This window comes from Scyliorhinus torazame, chromosome 22 (genome assembly GCF_047496885.1).
Source record: "Scyliorhinus torazame isolate Kashiwa2021f chromosome 22, sScyTor2.1, whole genome shotgun sequence".
NCBI classification, from domain to species: Eukaryota; Metazoa; Chordata; class Chondrichthyes; order Carcharhiniformes; family Scyliorhinidae; genus Scyliorhinus; species Scyliorhinus torazame.
Genome location: NC_092728.1, coordinates 9,579,462 through 9,601,093, shown reverse-complemented (window position 1 = coordinate 9,601,093; position 21,632 = coordinate 9,579,462). Strand labels below are relative to the sequence as shown.

General features: G+C 52.7%; 1 protein-coding gene across 1 annotated transcript in view; it reads left to right on the top strand.

Annotated features, from left to right (window-relative positions):
* The window catches only part of kcnd1 (potassium voltage-gated channel, Shal-related subfamily, member 1), a 206,942-nt gene that overhangs the window by 178,770 nt on the left and 6,540 nt on the right, over positions 1-21,632 (top strand). The window contains exons 4-6 of the mRNA XM_072487869.1: positions 876-962; positions 4,994-5,089; positions 21,629-21,632. The exon at positions 21,629-21,632 is cut by the window's right edge and continues 244 nt beyond it. Coding sequence (XP_072343970.1) covers positions 876-962; positions 4,994-5,089; positions 21,629-21,632 — 187 coding nt within the window. The remainder of the gene's footprint in view (positions 1-875; positions 963-4,993; positions 5,090-21,628) is intronic.

The following is a 21,632-nucleotide window of genomic DNA, read 5'->3' as shown; positions in this document are numbered from 1 at the left end:
CAGTGTAGAGAGAGCTTTACTCTGTATCTAACCCCGTGCTGTACCTGTCCTGGGAGTGTTTGGTGGGGACAATGTAGAGGGAGCTTTACTCTGTATCTAACCCCGTGCTGTACCTGTCCTGGGAGTGTTTGATGGAGACAGTGTAGAGGGAGCTTTACTCTGTAACTAACCCCGTGCTGTACCTGTCCTGGGAGTGTTTGATGGGGACAGTGTAGAGGAAGCTTTATTCTGTATCTAACCCCGTGCTGTACCTGTCCTGGGAGTGTTTGATGGGGACAGTGTAGAGGGAGCTTTACTCTGTATCTAACCCCGTGCTGTACCTGTCCTGGGAGTATTTGATGGCGACAGTGTAGAGGGAGCTTTACCCTGTATCTAACCCCGTGCTGTACCTGTCCTGGGAGTGTTTGATGGAGACAGTGAAGAGGGAGCTTTACTCTGTATCTAACCCCGTGCTGTACCTGTCCTGGGAGTGTTTGATGGGGACAGTGTAGAGTGAGCTTTACTCTGTATCTAACCCCGTGCTGTACCTGTCCTGGGAGTGTTTGATGGGGACAGTGTAGAGGGAGCTTTACTCTGTATCTAACCCCGTGCTGTACCTGTTTGATGGGGACAGTGTAGAGTGAGCTTTACTCTGTATCTAACCCCGTGCTGTACCTGTCCTGGGAGTGTTTGATGGAGACAGTGTAGAGGGAGCTTTACTCTGTATCTAACCCCGTGCTGTACCTGTCCTGGGAGTGTTTGATGGGGACTGTGTAGAGGGAGCTTTACTCTGTATCTAACCCCGTGCTGTACCTGTCCTGGGAGTGTTTGATGGGGACAGTATGTTTTCTCGGTTGGAGTAACGTTCAACACTGTCTGTTTCTTCTCTTGCCTAGAAAGTCCGGGTGGCAAGGATTCGCTTGGCAAAATCGGGAACAACCAACGCCTTCTTGAGGTATAAGGAAGATGGGGGATTAAATCCGGTACGATTGTTATTGCCCGGAGATATTTCAACACAGAACATGAATCGAGAGTGAGACATTCTTAACTCCACACATGTGCGTTCATTCCTGGCGTGTGCGTGCCATGGCAATACTGGCACCTTACAGCCACCGTCCTCACCGAGACATGTTACCACAATCCCAATGGACCCAAACCCCTTCCCGTTCACTCCCACTGTACACAATCCCAATGGACCCAAACCCCTTCCCGTTCACTCCCACTGTACATAATCTCAATGGACCCAAACCCCTTCCCATTCACTCCCACTGTGCACAATCCCAATGGACCCAAACCGCTTCCCATTCACTCCCACCGTGCACAATCCCAATGGACCCAAACCGCTTCCCATTCACTCCCACTGTGCACAATCCCAATGGACCCAAACCCCTTCCCGTTCACTCCCACTGTGCACAATCCCAATGGACCCAAACCGCTTCCCATTCACTCCCACTGTACACAACCCCAATGGACCCAAACCCCTTCCCGTTCACTCCCACTGTGCACAATCCCAATGGACCCAAACCCCTTCCCATTCACTCCCTCTGTCCACAATCCCAATGGACCCAAACCCCTTCACATTCACTCCCACTGTCCGCAATCCCAATGGACCCAAACCCCTTCCCATTCACTCCCACTGTGCACAATCCCAATGGACCCAAACCCCTTCCCTCCCACTGTACACAATCCCAATGGACCCAAACCCCTTCCCACTCACTCCCACTGTGCACAATTCTAATGGACCCAAACCCCTTCCCGTTCACTCCCACTGTGCACAATCCCAATGGACCCAAACCCCTTCCCGTTCACTCCCACTGTACACAATCCCAATGGACCCAAACCCCTTCCTGTTCACTCCCACTGTGCACAATCCCAATGGACCCAAACACCTTCCCATTCACGCCCACTGTACACAATCCCAGTGGACCCAAACCCCTTCCCATTCAGTCCCACTGTCCACAATCCCAATGAACCCAAACCCCTTCCCGTTCACTCCCGCTGTACACAATCCCAATGGACCCAAACCCCTTCCCGTTCACTCCCACTGTACACAATCCCAATGGACCCAAACCGCTTCCTGTTCACTCTCACTGTACACAATCCCAATGGACCCAAACCCCTTCCCATCCATTCCCACTGTACACAATCCCAATGGACCCAAATCCCTTCACATTCACTCCCACTGTACACAATCCCAATGGACCCAAACCCTTTCCCATTCATTCCCACTCTACACAAACTCAATGAACCCAAACCCCTTCCCATTCACACCCACTGTACACAATCCCAATGGACACAAATCCCTTCACATTCACTCCCACTGTGCACAATCCCAATGGACCCAAACCCCTTCCCATTCACTCCCACTGTCCACAATCCCAATGGACCCAAACCCCTTCCCATTCACTCCCACTGTCCACAATCCCAATGGACCCAAACCCCTTCCCAAATCACTCCCACTGTACACAATCCCAATGGACCCAAACCCCTTCCCGTTCACTCCCACTGTGCACAATCCCAATGGACCCAAACCCCTTCCCATTCACTCCCACTGTACACAATCCCAATGGACCCAAACCCCTTCCCATTCACTCCCACTGTACACAATCACAATGGACCCAAATCCCTTCACATTCACTCCCACTGTGCACAATCCCAATGGACCCAAACCCCTTCCCGTTCACTCCCACTGTCCACAATCCCAATGGACCCAAATCCCTTCCCATTCACTCCCACTGTACAGTATCTCAATGGACCCAAACCCCTTCCCATTCACTCCCACTGTACACAATCCCATTGGACCCAAACCCCTTCCCATTCACACCCACTGTACACAATCCCAATGGACACAAATCCCTTCACATTCACTCCCACTGTGCACAATCCCAATGGACCCAAACCCCTTCCCATTCACTCCCACTGTCCACAATCCCAATGGACCCAAACTCCTTCCCATTCACTCCCACTGTCCACAATCCCAATGGACCCAAACCCCTTCCCGTTCACTCCCACTGTGCAGCACCCCAATGGACCCAAACTCCTTCCCATTCACTCCCACTGTGCACAATCCCAATGGACCCAAACCCCTTCCCATTCACCCCCAGTGTCCACAATCCCAATGAACCCAAATCCCTTCCCATTCACTCCCACTGTGCACAATCCCAATGGACCCAAACCCCTTCCCATTCACTCCCACTGTCCACAATCCCAATGGACCCAAACCCTTTCCCATTCACTCCCACTGTGCACAATCCCAATGGACCCAAACCCCTTCCTGTTCACTCCCACTGTACACAATCCCAATGGACCCAAACCCCTTCCCGTTCACTCCCACTGTGCACAATCCCAATGGACCCAAACGCCTTCCCGTTCACTCCCACTGTACACAATTCCAATGGACCCAAACCCCTTCCCATTCTGAGTGTCTACTCTGTAATTTTGTAGCGAGACTTACTGATCAGAGTGTTATGGGCCAGGGTTTAGAGAACCCCAAAGTGTATCATTGAGTTCACCTGACCCTCAACTTTGAATAGATTGTGGTATTGGGAGCACACGGCCCTACTCTGCAGGTGTGGTACTGCAGAAATCTACAGTACTTTTAAATTAAAACAATGTTTAATAATGAAACCAGTTAACACTTTTTAAACCCACAGTAAACATCTTAACAACTATCAGCACCAATAAATTGCCAAAGAATACAGTACTCTATAGATAACCCTAAAGAAATTCCCAAACAACACCCGCAATATAAAAGACCCTTTTTAACAGAAATACTGGGCGGGATTCTCCGCAATCGGCGCGATGTCCGCCGACCGGCACCAAAAACGGTACGAATCAGTCCGGCATCGCGCCGCCCCAAAGGTGCGGAATTCTCCGCATCTTGAGAGGCCGAGCCCTCACCTTGAGGGGCTAGGACCGCGCCGGACCGATTTCCGCCCCGCCAGCTGGCGGGAAAGGCCTTTGGCGCCCCGCCAGCTGGCGCGGAAATGACTTTACCGTGCGGCGCATGCGCGGGAGCGTCAGCGACCGCTCACGGCATCCCCGCGCATGCGCAGTGGAGGGGGTCTCTTCCGCCTCCGCCATAGTGGAAACCATGGCGAAGGCGGAAGGAAAAGAGTGCCCCCACAGCACAGGCCCACCCGCGGATCGGTGGGCCCCGATTGTGGGCCAGGCCACCGTTGGGGCACCCCCCGGGGCCAGATCGCCCCCCCCACCCCCCAGGACCCCGGAGCCCGCCCGCGCCGCCTTGTACCGCCGGTAAGAGAGCTGGTGTGATTCTCGCTGGCGGGACAGTCATTCCAGCAGCGGGACTTCGGCCCATCGCGGGCCGGAGAATCGCCGGCGGGGGGGGGGGGGGGGCCGCCAACCAGCCCGATTCCCACCCCCGCTGAATATCTGCTGCCGGAGAATTCGGCAACCGGCGGGGGCGGGACTCACGCCAGCCCCCAGTGATTCTCCGACCCGGCGGGGGGGGTCGGAGAATCGCCGGGGGCTGGCGTGAATCTCGCTCCCGCCCAGCCCCGAATTCTCCGCCACCAGAGATTCGGCGGGGGCGGGAGTCGCGTCGCGCCGGTCGGCGGGCTCCCCCCCCCGGCGATTCTCCGGCCCGCGATGGGCCGGCGTGGATTGAACCACCTACCTTACCGGCGGGGGCAGACGGCGCGGGCGGGCTCCAGGGGGGCGGGGCGATCTGGCCCTAGGGGGTGCCCCCACGGTGGCCTGGCCCGCGATCAGGGCCCACCGACCGGCTGGCGGGCCTGTGCCGTGGGGGCACTCATTTTCTCCCGCCTTCGCCACGGTCTCCATTGCGACCATTAACCATTGGAAATGGTCTCTGTGAATGTTAGGTGCTTCCGAACACTGATTGGAGCTGTATTTGAGCAGGAGTGATGCTCAGGGGCATGGTGGGATTGAACTGAACCACCCCTTGTCTGTGCTGGGAGAGCAATGCTTTGTTCGGGTATTGTGTGATTGGTTGAGTCTCAGTTCGCTCACTCTCCTGTTTTCCTTGCAGGATAACGATTCTGATCAGCAGCTTCTGCTGGGGAAAAACCGGTCCGCCTTCGAAAAGCAACATCATCACCTCCTGCATTGCCTGGAGAAGACAACAGTGAGACATTCGTCCCTGTGAGGGGGCCGCTGCTGCCTGCGACAGCTTTCCTATCCTTCCCCAAGACCCCGGCTCATTGACACCCACCATCCCATCCCAAATGCCCGCTGGCTCTCCAGTCCTGGGCACTGGCTCTGCCTTGGAGCCCGGGCTTCATTGGCATGAGGACATCGTATGGTTCGCCCAGTCCTCACGCTGTCCCCCACGGGGAGGGGAGACTTCGGAAAGGATTGGTTAAGGGCCTCGCCATGTTGCCACGGGGCACTGGACTGGAACCATTTGCAGGCACAGACGGGGGCAAGTACAATGGGTTTCCTGAACCGAATCGTGCCCATCCAACCCGTCCACTTCCCCCGCACACTTGCACTCCGAAACTCCGGTTATAGAAGAGGAGGAAGGTGAAAATCACCATCTGATTCGCTCCCTTCTCCGCACTTCGCCCCTCCGCCTCCCCTAACATCTCCGCCTCCCCAAATCCTAAACCAGGCCAGGACACAGCGGGCGGGAGGTGGAGGGGATCAGAACATCGACGTGATGGGAGATGGAGGGATTGGGAATGTTGGTGTAATGGGAGATGGAGGGATTGGGAATGTTGGTGTGATGGGGGGGGTGGAGGAGTTGGGAATGTTGGTGTGATGGGAGATGGAAGGATTGGGAATGTTGGTGTGATGGGAGGTGGAGGAGTTGGGAATGTTGTTGTGATGGGAGATGGAGGGATTGGGAATGTTGGTGTGATGGGAGATGGAGGGATTAGGAATGTTGGTGTGATGGGAGGTGGAGGGATTGGGAATGTTGGTGTGATGGGAGGTGGAGGAGTTGGGAATATTGGTGTGATGGGAGGTGGAGATATTGGGAATGTTGGTGTGATGGGAGATGGAGGGATTGGGAATATTGGTGTAATGGGAGATGGAGGGATTGGGAATGTTGGTGTGATGGGAGATGGAGGAGTTGGGAATATTGGTGTAATGGGAGATGGAGGGATTAGGAATGTTGGTGTGCTGGGAGATGGAGGAGTTGGGAATGTTGGTGTGATGCGAGATGGAGGGATTGGGAATGTTGGTGCGACGGGAGATGGAGGGATTGGGAATGTTGGTGTGATGGGAGGTGGAGGGATTGGGAATGTTGTTGTGATGGGAGATGGAGGGATTGGGAATGTTGGTGTAATGGGAGATGGAGGGATTGGGAATATTGGTGTGATGGGAGATGGAGGAGTTGGGAATATTGGTGTAATGGGAGATGGAGGGATTGGGAATGTTGGTGTGATGGGAGATGGAGGAGTTGGGAATGTTGGTGTGATGCGAGATGGAGGGATTGGGAATGTTGGTGCGACGGGAGATGGAGGGATTGGGAATGTTGGGGTGATGGGATGTGGAGGGATTGGGAATGTTGTTGTGATGGGAGATGGAGGGATTGGGAATGTTGGTGTGATGGGAGATGGAGGGATTGGGAATGTTGGTGTGATGGGAGGTGGGGGGATTGGGAATGTTGGTGTAATGGGAGGTGGAGGGATTGGGAATGTTGGTGTGATGGGAGGTGGAGGGATTGGGAATGTTGTTGTGATGGGAGATGGAGGAGTTGGGAATGTTGTTGTGATGGGAGATGGAGGGATTGGGAATGTTGTTGTGATGGGAGATGGAGGGATTGGGAATGTTGGTGTGATGGGAGATGGAGGAGTTGGGAATGTTGTTGTGATGGGAGATGGAGGGATTGGGAATGTTGGTGTGATGGGAGATGGAGGAATTGGGAATATTGGTGGATTGGGAGATGGAGGGATTGGGAATGTTGGTGTGATGGGAGATGGAGGGATTGGGAATATTGGTGTAATGGGAGATGGAGGGATTGGGAATGTTGGTGTGATGGGAGATGAAGGGATTGGGAATATTGGTGTGATGGGAGGTGGAGGGATTGGGAATGTTAGTGTGATGGGAGATGGAGGGATTGGGAATGTTGGTGTAATGGGAGATGGAGGGATTGGGAATGTTGGTGTGATGGGAGATGGAGGAGTTGGGAATGTTGGTGTGATGCGAGATGGAGGGATTGGAATGTTGGTGCGATGGGAGATGGAGGGATTTGGAATGTTGGTGTGATGGGAGATTGAGGAGTTGGGAATGTTGTTGTGATGGGAGATGGAGGGATTGGGAATGTTGGTGTGATGGGAGATGGAGGAGTTGGGAATGTTGGTGTGATGGGAGATGGAGGAATTGGGAATGTTGGTGTGATGGGAGATGGAAGAGTTGGGAATGTTGGTGTGATGGGAGGTGGAGGGATTAGGAATGTTGGTGTGATGGGAGATGGAGGGATTGGGAATGTTGGTGTGATGGGAGATGGAAGAGTTGGGAATGTTGGTGTGATGGGAGGTGGAGGGATTGGGAATGTTGGTGTGATGGGAGATGGAGGAATTGGGAATGTTGGTGTGATGGGAGGTGGAGGGATTGGGAATGTTGGTGTAATGGGAGATGGAGGGATTGGGAATGTTGGTGTGATGGGCGATGGAGGGATTGGGAATGTTGGTGTGATGGGAGATGGAGGGATTGGGAATGTTGGTGTGATGGGAGGTGGAGGAGTTGGGAATGTTGGTGTGATGGGAGATGGAGGGATTTGGAATGTTGGTGTGATGGGAGGTGGAGGAGTTGGGAATGTTGGTGTGATGGGAGATGGAGGAGTTGGGAATATTGGGGTAATGGGAGATGGAGGGATTGGGAATGTTGGTTTGATGGGATATGGAGGGATTGGGAATGTTGGTGTGATGGGAGATGTAGGGATTGGGAATGTTGGTGTGATGGGAGGTGGAGGAGTTGGGAATGTTATTGTGATGGGAGGTGGAGGAGTTGGGAATGTTGGTGTGATGGGAGATGGAGGAGATGGGAATGTTGGTGTGATGCGAGATGGAGGGATTAGGAATGTTGGTGCGATGGGAGATGGAGGGATTTGGAATGTTGGTGTGATGGGATGTGGAGGAGTTGGGAATGTTGGTGTGATAGGAGGTGGAGGAGTTGGGAATGTTGGTGTGATGGGAGATGGAGGAGTTGGGAATGTTGGTGTAATGGGATGTGGAGGAGTTGGGAATGTTGGTGTGATGGGAGATGAAGGGATTGGGAATGTTGGTGTGATGGGAGATGGAGGGATTGGGAATGTTGGTGTGTTGGGAGATGGTGGAGTTGGGAATGTTGGTGTGATGGGAGATGAAGGGATTGGGAATGTTGGTGTGATGGGAGATGGAGGAGTTGGGAATGTTGGTGTGATGGGAGGTGGAGGAGTTGGGAATGTTGGTGTGATGGGAGGTGGAGGGATTGGGAATGTTGGTGTGATGGGAGGTGGAGGACTTGGGAATGATGGTGTGATGCGAGGTGGAGGAGTTGGGAATGTTGGTGTGATGCGAGGTGGAGGGAATGGGAATGTTGGTGTGATGCGAGGTGGAGGAGTTGGGAATGTTGGTGTGATGGGAGGTGGAGGGATTGGGAATGTTGGTGTGATGGGAGGTGGAGGAGTTGGGAATGTTGGTGTGATGGGAGGTGGAGGAGTTGGGAATGTTGTTGTGATGGGAGGTGGAGGAGTTGGGAATGTTGGTGTGATGGGAGGTGGAGGGATTGGGAATGTTGGTGCGACGGGAGATGGAGGGATTGGGAATGTTGGTGTGATGGGAGGTGGAGGGATTGGGAATGTTGTTGTGATGGGAGATGGAGGGATTGGGAATGTTGGTGTAATGGGAGATGGAGGGATTGGGAATATTGGTGTGATGGGAGATGGAAGAGTTGGGAATATTGGTGTAATGGGAGATGGAGGGATTGGGAATGTTGGTGTGATGGGAGATGGAGGAGTTGGGAATGTTGGTGTGATGCGAGATGGAGGGATTGGGAATGTTGGTGTGACGGGAGATGGAGGGATTGGGAATGTTGGGGTGATGGGATGTGGAGGGATTGGGAATGTTGTTGTGATGGGAGATGGAGGGATTGGGAATGTTGGTGTGATGGGAGATGGAGGGATTGGGAATATTGGTGTAATGGGAGATGGAGGGATTGGGAATATTGGTGTAATGGGAGATGGAGGGATTGGGAATGTTGGTGTGATGGGAGATGAAGGGATTGGGAATATTGGTGTGATGGGAGGTGGAGGGATTGGGAATGTTAGTGTGATGGGAGATGGAGGGATTGGGAATGTTGGTGTAATGGGAGATGGAGGGATTGGGAATGTTGGTGAGATGGGAGATGGAGGAGTTGGGAATGTTGGTGTGATGCGAGATGGAGGGATTGGAATTTTGGTGCGATGGGAGATGGAGGGATTTGGAATGTTGGTGTGATGGGAGATTGAGGAGTTGGGAATGTTGTTGTGATGGGAGATGGAGGGATTGGGAATGTTGGTGTGATGGGAGAGGAGGAGTTGGGAATGTTGGTGTGATGGGAGATGGAGGAATTGGGAATGTTGGTGTGATGGGAGATGGAGGGATTGGGAATGTTGGTGTGATGGGAGATGGAAGAGTTGGGAATGTTGGTGTGATGGGAGGTGGAGGGATTGGGAATGTTGGTGTGATGGGAGATGGAGGAATTGGGAATGTTGGTGTGATGGGAGGTGGAGGGATTGGGAATGTTGGTGTAATGGGAGATGGAGGGATTGGGAATGTTGGTGTGATGGGCGATGGAGGGATTGGGAATGTTGGTGTGATGGGAGATGGAGGGATTGGGAATGTTGGTGTGATGGGAGGTGGAGGAGTTGGGAATGTTGGTGTGATGGGAGATGGAGGGATTTGGAATGTTGGTGTGATGGGAGGTGGAGGAGTTGGGAATGTTGGTGTGATGGGAGATGGAGGAGTTGGGAATATTGGGGTAATGGGAGATGGAGGGATTGGGAATGTTGGTTTGATGGGATATGGAGGGATTGGGAATGTTGGTGTGATGGGAGATGGAGGGATTGGGAATGTTGGTGTGATGGGAGGTGGAGGAGTTGGGAATGTTATTGTGATGGGAGGTGGAGGAGTTGGGAATGTTGGTGTGATGGGAGATGGAGGAGATGGGAATGTTGGTGTGATGCGAGATGGAGGGATTAGGAATGTTGGTGCGATGGGAGATGGAGGGATTTGGAATGTTGGTGTGATGGGATGTGGAGGAGTTGGGAATGTTGGTGTGATAGGAGGTGGAGGAGTTGGGAATGTTGGTGTGATGGGAGATGGAGGAGTTGGGAATGTTGGTGTAATGGGATGTGGAGGAGTGGGGAATGTTGGTGTGATGGGAGATGAAGGGATTGGGAATGTTGGTGTGATGGGAGATGGAGGGATTGGGAATGTTGGTGTGTTGGGAGATGGTGGAGTTGGGAATGTTGGTGTGATGGGAGATGAAGGGATTGGGAATGTTGGTGTGATGGGAGATGGAGGAGTTGGGAATGTTGGTGTGATGGGAGGTGGAGGAGTTGGGAATGTTGGTGTGATGGGAGGTGGAGGGATTGGGAATGTTGGTGTGATGGGAGGTGGAGGACTTGGGAATGATGGTGTGATGCGAGGTGGAGGAGTTGGGAATGTTGGTGTGATGCGAGGTGGAGGGAATGGGAATGTTGGTGTGATGCGAGGTGGAGGAGTTGGGAATGTTGGTGTGATGGGAGGTGGAGGAGTTGGGAATGTTGGTGTGATGGGAGGTGGAGGAGTTGGGAATGTTGTTGTGATGGGAGGTGGAGGAGTTGGGAATGTTGGTGTGATGGGAGGTGGAGGAGTTGGGAATGTTGGTGTGATGGGAGGTGGAGGGATTGGGAATGTTGGTGTGATGGGAGGTGGAGGGATTGGGAATGTTGGTGTGGTGGGAGATGGAGGAGTTGGGAATGTTGGTGTGATGGGAGGTGGAGGAGTTGGGAATGTTGGTGTGATGGGAGATGGAGGGATTGGGAATGTTGGTGTGATGCTAGGTGGAAGGATTGGGAATGTTGGTGTGGTGGGAGATGGAGGAGTTGGGAATGTTGGTGTGATGCGAGGTGGAGGAGTTGGGAATGTTGGTGTGATGGGAGATGGAGGGATTGGGAATGTTGGTGTGATGGGAGATGGATGGATTGGGAATGTTGGTGTGATGGGAGGTGGAGGAGTCGGGAATGTTGTTGTGATGGGATGTGGAGGGATAGGGAATGTTGTTGTGATGGGAGGTGGAGGAGTTGGGAATGTTGGTGTGATGGGAGGTGGAGGAGTTGGGAATGTTGGTGTGGTGGGAGGCGGAGGAGTTCGGAATGTTGGTGTGATGGGATGTCGAGGAGTTGGGAATGTTGGTGTGATGGGAGGTGGAAGAGTTGGGAATGATGGTGTGATGGGAGATGAAGGGATTGGGAATGTTGGTGTGATGGGAGATGAAGTGATTGGGAATGTTGGTGTGATGGGAGATGGAGGGATTGGGAACGTTGGTGTGATGTGAGATGGTGGAATTGGGAATGTTGGTGTGATGGGAGATGGAGGAGTTGGGAACGTTGTTGTGATGGGAGGTGGAGGAGTTGGGAATGTTGGTGTATGGGAGGTGGAGTAGTTCGGAATGTTGGTGTGATGGGATGTGGAGGAGTTGGGAATGTTGGTGTGATGGGAGGTGGAGGAGTTGGGAATGATGGTGTGATGCAAGGTGGAGGAGTTGGGAATGTTGGTGTGATGAGAGGTGGAGGAGTTGGGAATGTTGGTCTGATGGGAGATGGAGGGATTGGGAATGTTGGTGTGATGGGAGGTGGAGGGATTGGGAATGTTGGTGTGATGAGAGGTGGAGGAGTTGGGAATTTTGGTGTGATGGGATGTGGAGGAGTTGGGAATGTTGGTGTGATGGGAGATGGAGGGATTGGGAATGTTGGTGTGATGGGAGGTGGAGGAGTTGGGAATGTTTGTGTGATGGGAGATGGAGGGATTGGGAATATTGGTGTGATGGGAGATGGAGGGATTGGGAATGTTGGTGTGATGGGAGATGGAGGAGTTGGGAATGTTGGTGTGATGGGAGGTGGAGGAGTTGGGAATGTTGGTGTAATGGGATGTGGAGGAGTGGGGAATGTTGGTGTGATGGGAGATGAAGGGATTGGGAATGTTGGTGTGATGGGAGATGGAGGGATTGGGAATGTTGGTGTGTTGGGAGATGGTGGAGTTGGGAATGTTGGTGTGATGGGAGATGAAGGGATTGGGAATGTTGGTGTGATGGGAGATGGAGGAGTTGGGAATGTTGGTGTGATGGGAGGTGGAGGAGTTGGGAATGTTGGTGTGATGGGAGGTGGAGGGATTGGGAATGTTGGTGTGATGGGAGGTGGAGGACTTGGGAATGATGGTGTGATGCGAGGTGGAGGAGTTGGGAATGTTGGTGTGATGCGAGGTGGAGGGAATGGGAATGTTGGTGTGATGCGAGGTGGAGGAGTTGGGAATGTTGGTGTGATGGGAGGTGGAGGAGTTGGGAATGTTGGTGTGATGGGAGGTGGAGGAGTTGGGAATGTTGTTGTGATGGGAGGTGGAGGAGTTGGGAATGTTGGTGTGATGGGAGGTGGAGGAGTTGGGAATGTTGGTGTGATGGGAGGTGGAGGGATTGGGAATGTTTGTGTGATGGGAGGTGGAGGGATTGGGAATGTTGGTGTGGTGGGAGATGGAGGAGTTGGGAATGTTGGTGTGATGGGAGGTGGAGGAGTTGGGAATGTTGGTGTGATGGGAGATGGAGGGATTGGGAATGTTGGTGTGATGCTAGGTGGAAGGATTGGGAATGTTGGTGTGGTGGGAGATGGAGGAGTTGGGAATGTTGGTGTGATGGGAGATGGATGGATTGGGAATGTTGGTGTGATGGGATGTGGAGGAGTTGGGAATGTTGGTGTGATGCGAGGTGGAGGAGTTGGAATGTTGGTGTGATGGGAGATGGAGGGATTGGGAATGTTGGTGTGATGGGAGATGGATGGATTGGGAATGTTGGTGTGATGGGATGTGGAGGAGTTGGGAATGTTGGTGTGAAGGGAGGTGGAGGAGTCGGGAATGTTGTTGTGATGGGATGTGGAGGGATAGGGAATGTTGTTGTGATGGGAGGTGGAGGAGTTGGGAATGTTGGTGTGATGGGAGGTGGAGGAGTTGGGAATGTTGGTGTGATGGGAGGTGGAGGGATTGGGAATGTTTGTGTGATGGGAGGTGGAGGGATTGGGAATGTTGGTGTGGTGGGAGATGGAGGAGTTGGGAATGTTGGTGTGATGGGAGGTGGAGGAGTTGGGAATGTTGGTGTGATGGGAGATGGAGGGATTGGGAATGTTGGTGTGATGCTAGGTGGAAGGATTGGGAATGTTGGTGTGGTGGGAGATGGAGGAGTTGGGAATGTTGGTGTGATGGGAGATGGATGGATTGGGAATGTTGGTGTGATGGGATGTGGAGGAGTTGGGAATGTTGGTGTGATGCGAGGTGGAGGAGTTGGAATGTTGGTGTGATGGGAGATGGAGGGATTGGGAATGTTGGTGTGATGGGAGATGGATGGATTGGGAATGTTGGTGTGATGGGATGTGGAGGAGTTGGGAATGTTGGTGTGAAGGGAGGTGGAGGAGTCGGGAATGTTGTTGTGATGGGATGTGGAGGGATAGGGAATGTTGTTGTGATGGGAGGTGGAGGAGTTGGGAATGTTGGTGTGATGGGAGGTGGAGGAGTTGGGAATGTTGGTGTGGTGGGAGGCGGAGGAGTTCGGAATGTTGGTGTGATGGGATGTCGAGGAGTTGGGAATGTTGGTGTGATGGGAGGTGGAAGAGTTGGGAATGATGGTGTGATGGGAGATGAAGGGATTGGGAATGTTGGTGTGATGGGAGATGAAATGATTGGGAATGTTGGTGTGATGGGAGATGGAGGGATTGGGAACGTTGGTGTGATGTGAGATGGTGGAATTGGGAATGTTGGTGTGATGGGAGATGGAGGAGTTGGGAATGTTGGTGTGATGGGAGATGGAGGAGTTGGGAATATTGGTGTGATGGGAGATGGAGGGATTGGGAATGTTGGTGTGATGGGAGGTGGAGGAGTTGGGAACGTTGTTGTGATGGGAGGTGGAGGAGTTGGGAATGTTGGTGTATGGGAGGTGGAGTTCGGAATGTTGGTGTGATGGGATGTGGAGGAGTTGGGAATGTTGGTGTGATGGGAGGTGGAGGAGTTGGGAATGATGGTGTGATGCAAGGTGGAGGAGTTGGGAATGTTGGTGTGATGAGAGGTGGAGGAGTTGGGAATGTTGGTCTGATGGGAGATGGAGGGATTGGGAATGTTGGTGTGATGGGAGGTGGAGGGATTGGGAATGTTGGTGTGATGAGAGGTGGAGGAGTTGGGAATTTTGGTGTGATGGGATGTGGAGGAGTTGGGAATGTTGGTGTGATGGGAGATGGAGGGATTGGGAATGTTGGTGTGATGGGAGGTGGAGGAGTTGGGAATGTTTGTGTGATGGGAGATGGAGGGATTGGGAATATTGGTGTGATGGGAGATGGAGGGATTGGGAATGTTGGTGTGATGGGAGATGGAGGAGTTGGGAATGTTGGTGTGATGGGAGGTGGAGGAGTTGGGAATGTTGGTGTGATGCGAGGTGGAGGAGTTGGGAATGTTGGTCTGATGGGAGATGGAGAGATTGGGAATGTTAGTGTGATGGGAGGTGGAGGGATTGGGAATGTTGGTGTGATGAGAGGTGGAGGAGTTGGGAATGTTGGTGTGATGGGATGTGGAGGAGTTCGGAATGTTGGTGTGATGGGAGATGAAGTGATTGGGAATGTTGGTGTGATGGGAGATGGAGGGATTGGGATTGTTGGTGTGATGGGAGATGGTGGAGTTGGGAATGTTGGTGTGATGGGAGATGGAGGAGTTGGGAATGTTGGTGTGATGGGAGGTGGAGGAGTTGGGAATGTTGTTGTGATGGGAGTTGGAGGAGTTGGGAATGTTGGTGTATGGGAGGTGGAGTAGTTCGGAATGTTGGTGTGATGGGAGGTGGAGGAGTTGGGAATGTTGGTGTGATGGGAGATGGAGGGATTGGGAATGTTGTTGTGATGGGAGATGGAGGGATTGGGAATGTTGGTGTGATGGGAGGTGGAGGAGTTGGGAATGTTGGTGTGATGGGAGGTGGAGGAGTTGGGAATGTTGGTGTGATGCGAGATGGAGGGATTGGGAATGTTGTTGTGATGGGAGATGAAGGGATTGGGAATGTTGGTGTGATGGGAGATGGGGGAGTTGGGAATGTTGGTGTGATGCGATGTGGAGGAGTAGGGAATGTTGGTGTGATGGGAGGTGGAGAAGTTGGGAATGATGGTGTGATGCAAGGTGGAGGAGTTGGGAATGTTGGTGTGATGGGAGATGGAGGGATTGGGAATGTTGGTGTGATGGGAGGTGGAGGAGTTGGGAATGTTGGTGTGATGAGAGGTGGAGGGATTGGGAATGTTGGTGTGATGGGAGGTGGAGGAGTAGGGAATGTTGGTGTGATGGGAGGTGGAGGGATTGGGAATGTTGGTGTTATGGGAGATGGAGGAGTTGGGAATGTTGGTGTGATGGGATGTGGAGGAGTTGGGAATGTTGGTGTGATGGGAGATGAAGGGATTGGGAATGTTGGTGTGATGAGAGGTGGAGGAGTTGGGAATGTTGGTGTGATGGGATGTGGAGGAGTTGGGAATGTTGGTGTGATGGGAGATGAAGTGATTGGGAATGTTGGTGTGATGGGATGTGGAGGAGTTGGGAATGTTGGTGTGATGGGAGATGAAGGGATTGGGAATGTTGGTGTGATGGGAGATAGAGGGATTGGGAATGTTGGTGTGTTGGGAGATGGTAGAGTTGGGAATGTTGGTGTGATGGGAGATGAAGGGATTGGGAATGTTGGTGTGATGGGAGATGGAGGAGCTGGGAATGTTGGTGTGATGGGAGGTGGAGGGATTGGGAATGTTGGTGTGATGGGAGATGGAGGGATTGGGAATGTTGGTGTGATGTGATGTGGAGGAGTTGGGAATGTTGTTGTGATGGGATGTGGAGGGATTGGGAATGGTGGTGTGATGGGAGGCGGAGGGATTGGGAATGTTGGTGTGATGGGAGGTGGAGGAGTTGGGAATGATGGTGTGATGCGAGGTGGGGGAGTTGGGAATGTTGGTGTGATGGGAGGTGGAGGGATGGGGAATGTTGGTGTGATGGGAGGTGGAGGAGTTGGGAATGTTGGTGTGATGGGCGGTGGAGGAGTTGGGAATGTTGTTGTGATGGGAGATGGAGGGATTGGGAATGTTGGTGTGATGGGAGATGGAGGAGTTGGGAATGTTGGTGTGATGGGAGGTGGGCGAATTGGGAATGTTGGTGTGATGCGAGGTGGAGGAGTTGGGAATGTTGGTGTGATGGGATGTGGAGGGATTGCGAATTTTGTTGTGATGGGAGGTGGAGGAGTTGGGAATGTTGGTGTGATGGGATGTGGAGGGATTGGGAATGTTGGTGTGATGGGAGGCGGAGGAGTTCGGAATGTTGGTGCGATGGGAGGTGGAGGAGTTGGGAATGTTGGTGTGATGGGATGTGGAGGGATTGGGAATGTTGGTGTGATGGGAGGTGGAGGGATTGGGAATGTTGGTGTGATGGGAGATGGAGGAGTTGGGAATGTTGGTGTGATGGGTGATGAAGTAATTGGGAATGTTGGTGTGATGGGAGATGAAGGGATTGGGAATGTTGGTGTGATGGGAGATGGTGGAGTTGGGAATGGTGGTGTGATGGGAGATGGAGGGATTGGGAATATTGGTGTGATGGGAGATGGAGGAGTTGGGAATGTTGGTGTGATGGGAGATGGAGGAGTTGGGAATGTTTGTGTGATGGGAGGTGGAGGGATTGGGAATGTTGGTGTGATGGGAGATGGAGGGATTGGGAATATTGGTGTGGTGGAAGATGGAGGAGTTGGGAATGTTGGTGTGATGCAAGGTTGAGGAGTTGGGAATGTTGTTCTGATGGGAGGTGGAGGAGTTGGGAATGTTGGTGTGATGGGATGTGGAGGAGTTGGGAATGTTGGTATGATGGGAGGTGGAGGAGTTGGGAATGATGGTGTGATGCAAGGTGGAGGAGTTGGGAATGTTGGTGTGATGAGAGGTGGAGGAGTTGGGAATGTTGGTGTGATGGGAGATGGAGGGATTGGGAATGTTGGTGTGATGAGAGGTGGAGGGATTGGGAATGTTGGTGTGATGCGAGGTGGAGGGATTGGGAATGTTGGTGTGGTGGGAGATGGAGGAGTTGGGAATGTTGGTGTGATGGGAGATGGAGGGATTGGGAATGTTGGTGTGATGGGAGATGGAGGGATTGGGAATGTTGGTGTGTTGGGAGATGGTAGAGTTGGGAATGTTGGTGTGATGGGAGATGGAGGGATTGGGAATGTTGGTGTGATGGGAGTTGGAGGGATTGGGAATGTTGGTGTGATGGGAGATGGAGGAGTTGGGAATGTTGGTGTGATGGGAGGTGGAGGGATTGGGAATGTTGGTGTGATGGGAGATGGAGGGATTGGGAATGTTGGTGTGATGGGATGTGGAGGAGTTGGGAATGTTGGTGTGATGGGAGGTGGAGGAGTTGGGAATGTTGTTGTGATGGGATGTGGAGGGATTGCGAATTTTGTTGTGATGGGAGGTGGAGGAGTTGGGAATGTTGGTGTGATGGGATGTGGAGGGATTGGGAATGGTGGTGTGATGGGAGGCGGAGGGATTGGGAATGTTGGTGTGATGGGAGGTGGAGGAGTTGGGAATGATGGTGTGATGCGAGGTGGGGGAGTTGGGAATGTTGGTGTGATGGGAGGTGGAGGGATTGGGAATGTTGGTGTGATGGGAGGTGGAGGAGTTGGGAATGTTGGTGTGATGGGCGGTGGAGGAGTTGGGAATGTTGTTGTGATGGGAGATGGAGGGATTGGGAATGTTGGTGTGATGGGAGGTGGAGGAGTTGGGAATGTTGGTGTGATGGGAGGTGGAGGGATTGGGAATGTTGGTGTGATGCGAGGTGGAGGAGTTGGGAATGTTGGTGTGATGGGATGTGGAGGGATTGCGAATTTTGTTGTGATGGGAGGTGGAGGAGTTGGGAATGTTGGTATGATGGGATGTGGAGGGATTGGGAATGTTGGTGTGATGGGAGGCGGAGGAGTTCGGAATGTTGGTGCGATGGGAGGTGGAGGAGTTGGGAATGTTGGTATGATGGGATGTGGAGGGATTGGGAATGTTGGTGTGATGCGAGGTGGAGGAGTTGGGAATGTTGGTGTGATGGGATGTGGAGGAGTTGGGAATGTTTGTGTGATGGGAGGTGGAGGGATTGGGAATGTTGGTGTGATGGGAGATGGAGGGATTGGGAATATTGGTGTGGTGGAAGATGGAGGAGTTGGGAATGTTGGTGTGATGCAAGGTTGAGGAGTTGGGAATGTTGTTGTGATGGGAGGTGGAGGAGTTGAGAATGTTGGTGTGATGGGATGTGGAGGAGTTGGGAATGTTGGTATGATGGGAGGTGGAGGAGTTGGGAATGATGGTGTGATGCAAGGTGGAGGAGTTGGGAATGTTGGTGTGATGATTGGTGGAGGAGTTGGGAATGTTGGTGTGATGGGAGATGGAGGGATTGGGAATGTTGGTGTGATGAGAGGTGGAGGGATTGGGAATGTTGGTGTGATGCGAGGTAGAGGGATTGGGAATGTTGGTGTGGTGGGAGATGGAGGAGTTGGGAATGTTGGTGTGATGGGAGATGGAGGGATTGGGAATGTTGGTGTGATGGGAGATGGAGGGATTGGGAATGTTGGTGTGATGGGATGTGGAGGAGTTGGGAATGTTGGTGTGATGGGAGGTGGAGGAGTTGGGAATGTTGTTGTGATGGGATGTGGAGGGATTGGGAATGTTGTTGTGATGGGAGGTGGAGGAGTTGGGAATGTTGGTGTGATGGGAGGTGGAGGAGTTGGGAATGTTAGTGTGATGGGATGTGGAGGAGTTAGGAATGTTGGTGTGATGGGAGATGGAGGGATTGGGAATGTTGGTGTGATGGGATGTGGAGGAGTTGGGAATGTTGCTGTGATGGGAGGTGGAGGAGTTGGGAATGTTGTTGTGATGGGATGTGGAGGGATTGGGAATGTTGTTGTGATGGGAGGTGGAGGAGTTGGGAATGTTGGTGTGATGGGAGATGGAGGGATTGGGAATGTTGGTGTGATGGGAGATGGTGGAGTTGGGAATGGTGGTGTGATGGGAGATGGAGGGATTGGGAATATTGGTGTGATGGGAGATGGAGGAGTTGGGAATGTTGGTGTGATGGGAGGTGGAGGAGTTGGGAATGTTTGTGTGATGGGAGGTGGAGGGATTGGGAATGTTGGTGTGATGGGAGATGGAGGGATTGGGAATATTGGTGTGGTGGAAAATGGAGGAGTTGTGAATGTTGGTGTGATGCAAGGTGGAGGAGTTGGGAATGTTGTTGTGATGGGAGGTGGAGGAGTTGGGAATGTTGGTGTGATGGGATGTGGAGGAGTTGGGAATGTTGGTGTGATGGGAGGTGGAGGAGTTGGGAATGATGGTGTGATGCAAGGTGGAGGAGTTGGGAATGTTGGTGTGATGAGAGGTGGAGGAGTTGGGAATGTTGGTGTGATGGGAGATGGAGGGATTGGGAATGTTGGTGTGATGGGAGGTGAGGGGATTGGGAATGTTGGTGTGATGAGAGGTGGAGCAGTTGGGAATGTTGGTGTGATGGGAGGTGGAGGAGTTGGGAATGTTGGTGTGATGGGAGATGGAGGGATTGGGAATGTTGGTGTGATGGGAGATGGAGGGATTGGGAATGTTGGTGTGATGCGAGGTGGAGGGATTGGGAATGTTGGTGTGGTGGGAGATGGAGGAGTTGGGAATGTTGGTGTGATGGGAGATGGAGGGATTGGGAATGTTGGTGTGATGGGAGATGGAGGGATTGGGAATGTTGGTGTGATGGGATGTGGAGGAGTTGGGAATGTTGGTGTGATGGGAGTTGGAGGAGTTGGGAATGTTGTTGTGATGGGATGTGGAGGGATTGGGAATGTTGTTGTGATGGGAGGTGGAGGAGTTGGGAATGTTGGTGTGATGGGAGGTGGAGGAGTTGGGAATGTTGGTGTGATGGGATGTGGAGGAGTTAGGAATGTTGGTGTGATGGGAGGTGGAGGAGTTGGGAATGTTGGTGTGTTGGGATGTGGAGGAGTTGGGAATGTTGGTGTGATGGGAGGTGGAGGAGTTGGGAATGTTGTTGTGATGGGATGTGGAGGGATTGGGAATATTGTTGTGATGGGAGGTGGAGGAGTTGGGAATGTTGGTGTGATGGGAGATGGAGGGATTGGGAATGTTGGTGTGATGGGAGGTGGAGGAGTTGGGAATGTTGGTGTGATGGGAGATGGAGGCATTGGGAATGTTGGTGTGATGGGAGGTGGAGGAGTTGGGAATGTTGGTGTGTTGGGATGTGGAGGAGTTAGGAATGTTGGTGTGATGTGATGTGGAGGGATTGGGAATGTTGTTGTGATGGGAGGTGGAGGAGTTGGGAATGTTGGTGTGATGGGAGGTGGAGGAGTTGGGAATGTTGGTGTGGTGGGATGCGGAGGAGTTGGGAATGTTGGTGTGATGGGAGGTGGCGGGATTGGGAATGTTGTTGTGATGGGAGGTGGAGGAGTTGGGAATGTTGGTGTGATGGGATGTGGAGGAGTTCGGAATGTTGGTGTGATGGGAGGTGGAGGAGTTGGGAATGTTGGTGTGATGAGAGGTGGAGGGATTGGGAATGTTGGTGTGATGGGAGGTGGAGGAGTAGGGAATGTTGGTGTGATGGGAGGTGGAGGGATTGGGAATGTTGGTGTGATGGGAGGTGGAGGAGTTGGGAATGTTGGTGTGATGGGAGGTGGACGAGTTGGGAATGTTGGTGTGATGGGAGGTGGAGGAGTTGGGAATGTTGGTGTGATGCGATGTGGAGGAGTTGGGAATGTTGGTGTGATGGGAGATGGAGGGATTGGGAATGTTGGTGTGACGGGAGATGGAGGGATTGGGAATGTTCGTGTGATGGGAGATGGAGGGATTGGGAATGTTGGTGTGATGGGAGATGGAGGGATTGGGAATGTTGGTGTGATGGGAGATGGAGGGATTGGGATTGTTGGTGTGAAGGGAGATGGTGGAGTTGGGAATGTTGGTGTGATGGGAGATGGAGGGATTGCGAATGTTGGTGTGATGGGAGATGGAGGAGTTGGGAATGTTGGTGTGATGCGAGGTGGAGGGATTGGGAATGTTGGTGTGATGGGAGATGGAGGGATTGGGAATGTTGGTGTGATGGGAGATGGAGGGATTGGGAATATTGGTGTGATGGGAGGTGGAGGAGTTGGGAATGTTGGTGTGATGCGAGGTGGAGGGATTGGGAATGTTGGTGTGATGGGAGGTGGAGGAGTTGGGAATGTTGGTGTGATGGGAGGTGGAGGAGTTGGGAATGTTGGTGTGATGGGAGGTGGAGGAGTTGGGAATGTTGGTGTGATGGGAGGTGGAGGAGTTGGGAATGTTGGTGTGATGTGATGTGGAGGGATTGGGAATGTTGTGCTTCAGGATCAGGATGCCGAGCGAACTCGGAGGTACTCTCCTGGCCCTCGCTGACCCCCCTCTCTTCCTTCCTGCCAGTGTC